The sequence below is a fragment of the Saccoglossus kowalevskii genome, chromosome 5, assembly GCF_978046115.1.
Source record: "Saccoglossus kowalevskii chromosome 5, keSacKowa6.1, whole genome shotgun sequence".
Taxonomy (NCBI): Eukaryota; Metazoa; Hemichordata; class Enteropneusta; family Harrimaniidae; genus Saccoglossus; species Saccoglossus kowalevskii.
This window is the reverse complement of record NC_140645.1, coordinates 2,660,870-2,665,830: the sequence shown is the minus strand read 5'-3', so window position 1 is coordinate 2,665,830 and position 4,961 is coordinate 2,660,870. Positions and strand designations below refer to the sequence as shown.

At 37.3% G+C, this 4,961-nt stretch overlaps 1 protein-coding gene across 1 annotated transcript; it reads left to right on the top strand.

The window, feature by feature from the left end:
• The first annotated feature begins 689 nt into the window (after window positions 1-689).
• Window positions 690-4,961, top strand: LOC102805657 (uncharacterized). Its single transcript, XM_006818948.2, has 2 exons — window positions 690-737; window positions 1,756-4,961. The coding sequence occupies exon 2, from the start codon at window positions 1,771-1,773 to the stop codon at window positions 3,802-3,804; it is 2,034 nt and encodes a 677-aa protein (XP_006819011.1). The 5' UTR covers window positions 690-737; window positions 1,756-1,770; the 3' UTR covers window positions 3,805-4,961.

The window sequence follows — 4,961 nt, the reverse complement described above, 5'->3', positions numbered from 1 at the left end:
GATCCGCTAAATTAAATCTACACGAATATGTTAAATAACTAGGCTCAGAACATTACAAAATAGAAATATAAATGGTTTCACAATATTCCATTACACGATGTGTCTTTATACAGACACTAACTTGTTGTTTTCAGTTACCAATAGTTGGATTTGTTTTGATTTCAACTTTTGAGATTCGTTGGTATTCATATTATTTTCTATTATTTTTGTATTAAGATGTTTTTTAAGATGTACTTTTTTTTAAATTGAATCATATGTTATTTAATGTCATAATTCAGTAATTTTATCTGGTGATTCGTGACCGAGATTATTGATAACTACGTGCGTCAACTCACAGAACAGTCATTACTAGTTAATATTTGTTTAATTTTACATAATACCATTTGTTGACTCGTGTAGTTTTGTTGAAGGAGAATGTTTCTAATATTTTGAGAAATTTTATTTTTCACATGTGTTCGTGTAAAATTGTCTCTGTGTGATGAAGAAGCTTGTTGAGAACGTGGAATTCATTTTGTTTGAGAAAATTCGTACAATAATTATTTTGAGAGGAGTTTTTTACAAGCTGAACAGATGTTGTAACAAACACGTCCCAGTAGTCGTTTTCGAATGAACACTTGTGGCGCTGTTTGAGGTTCTTGGGTCACGGAATACGTCATACACGGAAATGTATCCGTGTCCACATACCTTTAGGATTTGGTATCCGGCAAAAGTTGACGGCTGTTAAAATCGTGGCAAAGGTAAGGCACACACTTCCGTTGTTGTTGTTTAAAGACTACCGAATGCATGTTAGTAAGCTGACGACTGCTTTTAACTGCATGTGTGTTACAGCTCAGCCCCCCACAAAATGCTTGCTTAATTCTTGTAGCTATGCGATGAATAGTTTGTTGAATGTGTTCCGTGATGTGATACTTTGAACTGTAAACTCACACAGTACTTTAGACTGACATGTAGGAGGGTGAGGCGCCCTCGCCGACCAGAAGGCATGAGACCCCACAAACTTGGAGCACTGCAGAGGGCACAACTCACGCGACCTTGTTAGCTATTATGTGCCTCTGATATTAAAGGGTGGTGGTCGTCACGCTGCACATGTGCAACATTTGTGTTGATAATATTGATTTTCCCACAATCCAATGCGCTCTTCTAATGGTAAGCGCAAGTATGAGGTTTAATCTGGGCATGACGACTTACACTAATTACCGCCGTTGACTCCTTCGATGTCTTCCAATCACCTGAAATACCTAATTAAAGCTTGGTAACGTCTCAGTTTGCACTCGTTGATCTGCGCAACAATCAAAGTCACCATCTTTGTTTATATGAGACCCATATATCTCACTCATGCGTGGCGCAACGACTACCGCCCTTTAATTCTATGGCATTAATGTCATGGCATGTTTGTGTTCATTGTATTAGGTTGAAAGGTCATGCAATATAAATGAGGGGTCCATATTGTAATTATGTCGTACTCGGGTCTCATTTGTGAACTGACAGTCTATTTAAATGGCGGTGGTCATCGTGCAGCACGTATTCGAACAATGTATTTTAGACGTGTACATCGCTATGAAACCCATATCGAACAGGACGTGGTACAACAACCGCCGCCCTTTAAATAGATTAGTGGATGAACTAATAATCAGTGAATTATGATAGAGCAGATGATAGGCATTGGGTAATAGTGATGCAGCCAATTATGTAAAATAAAACGAATTTGATGTTTTGGTTACTTACTTTATGCATATATAATTGTATTTTTTTCAGTAATAACTCAATAACATGGCGACAGCTAAAATAAGCCAGGAAATCGACGATCAGTTTCTACAATGTCCTGTCTGTATGGACCAGTTTGACACCCCTAAAACATTACCAAGATGTGGCCACACCATCTGTGTTGGTTGTTTGACGAGTATCATATCTAGAAACTATGGCCGCTTAAAATGTCCACTATGTCGAATTGACAGCACATCCCTGATTCCCCGTGGAGGGGTCAACGCACTTCCAGATAGTTATATTATAAATTCTTTGAAAGAATTTGTGAAAGTACAGAAAAAGTCTAAAGCAGTAATTGGTGAAGTCTGCAGTGTTTGTAAGGAGTCATCTGCCGAGTCCTACTGCACTGTGTGTGACCAGTTACAATGCAGTGACTGTAGTGAAAAACACCAAAACATCACTGTCACAAAACATCACAAAATGCTCTCAATTGACGAGTTTCGTTCTACGCCCTCGAATTTGCTTCAACCTAGAAATTGTTCGCTACACGAGGGACACCAAGTAGAGTTGTTCTGTCAGAGCTGTGATGTGCCAGTGTGTCTTCAATGCATTCGGACATTCCACCAAGGAGATGACCACAAGCATGTTGCCTTGGCAACGGCTGCTGAGAAGAAACGAGCAAAAGTTGTAAAATTACTGGAACAAGTTAACAAAAAGGTCCCAGAAATGAAGAAAATACGCGAAAGTCTCAATCATAAACATGATAAGTTGTCAATTGAGCGAACGCAACTCTATAAAGAAATCTCTACAAAAACTTCAGAAATTATTAATACAATTAAGTGCTGTGAACATGCTTTATTAGAGCAGGTCCATAGTCATTATGAAGGAGTGATGGGGAACATTGAGAATAATATTTCTCAATTAGATGAAACTATTCAACAAGGTGAAAAGATCACATCCCTTGGGGAAGAAATGCTTTGGAGCTCTACGGATTCTTGGGTCTTCTTTTTAGAGAAACAACATGGCGGCCAATTGCGAGAGATAATCGCTACAAACACAAAAATAACGCCACCCACCATTCAACCAATCACTTTCCAGAGTGGTGACGGTATCAGTGAATCTTGTTTGACGTCATGCATAGGTAGCTTGGCTTTCATTGGATCAGAAGTAACCAGTTTGACAGGCGTCAATGCATTACCTGCAACCATTGGTAGGCATAGGAAGTTCAACAAAGTTAAAACGATCGATTCATATGGGCCAATCTATGACCGTAAGCGACTGAGACAACCAAGAGGGGTTACGTTGATGGGTGATGAAATGTTCTTGGTTGCTGCAATGGGGAACGATCAGGTGCTAAAATACTCGATAAATGGTGGATTTGAGTCACAGATATATTTTCAGAACCCATGTGATGTTGCAACAACTAAAACTTTGTCTTCTCTGGAAGGTACTATTTACATTACAGATGGGCATTCTTTGACTCGATATAGTGACTCTGGTGTTAAGTACTGCAGTGAAGGCATAGATGATAGCAGTCAGGTTCTAGGTGTCACCACCAACCTGGAACAAACCAAAATGTACGTGGTTGCAAGATCAATCACGAAGGAAGAATCAATCTGTACTAATGATGTCGAATGGGTAACACCATCATCGTCTGAATGTATGAACCAGACCAGCATCTGTTACTGGGAACTAGGAGCAAGAAAAGACAGTCAACACTTGAAATGCGATGGTATCGGCAGGTTCATTGCTGTAAACAACAAAGAACAGATACTGATCACAGACAGCAGTCATGGGATTGTGAAAGTGTTCAACAGTAGGAAGAAATGCTTGGAGTTTACATTTGGGTCAGAAAAGCAGCTTACGAATCCACTCGGTGTGTCTACGGACATGGACGATAATGTGTTTGTATGCAGCAAAGGATGTGTCAAGATGTTCTCACCAACGGGAAGATACCTTTGTCGAGTTGATAGATCTCGTGACAAGCTATTCCATCCTGTTGCTGTGTGTGTCACAAGACGACATCCTTACAAGGTTATTGTCATCGTTGAGGATCATGACAAGAATGGACAAATTGTCATCTACCAAGAAGAACAATGACTCATTCCACCAACCTGAAAACTCTCCATGAATGTGACGGAGAAATTCATTTAATTGAATTGTTGTCGTTCATTACTAACCCCATTTACTTTTGTATTTCATATTTACAAAGTTTTTTTTTTTACATTTTAAGTTTCATTACTAACTCATGTGTACCTATTTTTCAAAAATGAAGAAAGTGACAACTCTCCCGATATGAAGGACTGATAATTAGTTGACAAAGAATAAGTGTGTAGAAGAGATACAGTTTATCTTAACGCCTTTTTTCAAAATCATAACTTTCAATTCGATTTTTCCACTCATTAATAGAACATTGTAAATTTTGAAGGAGATAACTATGCAAACTAGTTTTTTTTTCACAGTCTGAAAACAGGGACCTATGTTTTGACCTTTGTGCATCCATGCGTGCAGACCTGTATCTCAGACATGCCTGGACCAATCACAATCTCAAACTTCACACATACATCATACATAATAATCTACATTGATGCATATCAGTTTGATTAAAGATGGCCAAATGGCGGCCATTTTTGTGCTAAAAAATCATCAAAATCATGCATTTATGGATGCATTTTGTTTAAACTTGGTACATCTGTTGAACATTATGACCTTGATGCACATCATTTTATTTTCAGATCCAATTTAAAATGGCCGACTGGCAACCATTATGTTTTAATGAATGCACTTCTAGAGCCATATCTCTGATATGTTTTGACTGACTATGTTCAAATTTATATATTTGTTTTACATCATGTTATAGATATTCAAAATGGCCAACTGTTGGCCATTTTGTTTTAATTAATGCTGTTCCAGAGCAATATTTCTCAATAAATATACCAGTTTCTGGAAAGAAATGATTTTCAAAGAAAATAGCAAACTGAGAACATATGCTAAATTTAAAACAGAATACATCTAAAAATGCACAGTTCACATATATACTCTCAATCAAAGATCCTGGCATAATTATAGAACTTGCCAATTATATTTACACAACCAAAAGTTTGATTTAACATTTAAATACTAGTTAAGTTTTTTTGTTTTGTTTTTTGTACAATTCTTACATATATCTCGTTATTATTTTAAAACTCTTTTTTGCTGTACTTATCCTATGTAAATCTTTTTACACGGAGGCAATAAAGTTATTATTATTATTATTA

Bases quoted from the DNA above. Each gene is read 5' to 3' on its own strand.
- LOC102805657 (XM_006818948.2), top strand. From the start codon at position 1,771: ATGGCGACAGCTAAAATAAGCCAGGAAATCGACGATCAGTTTCTACAA.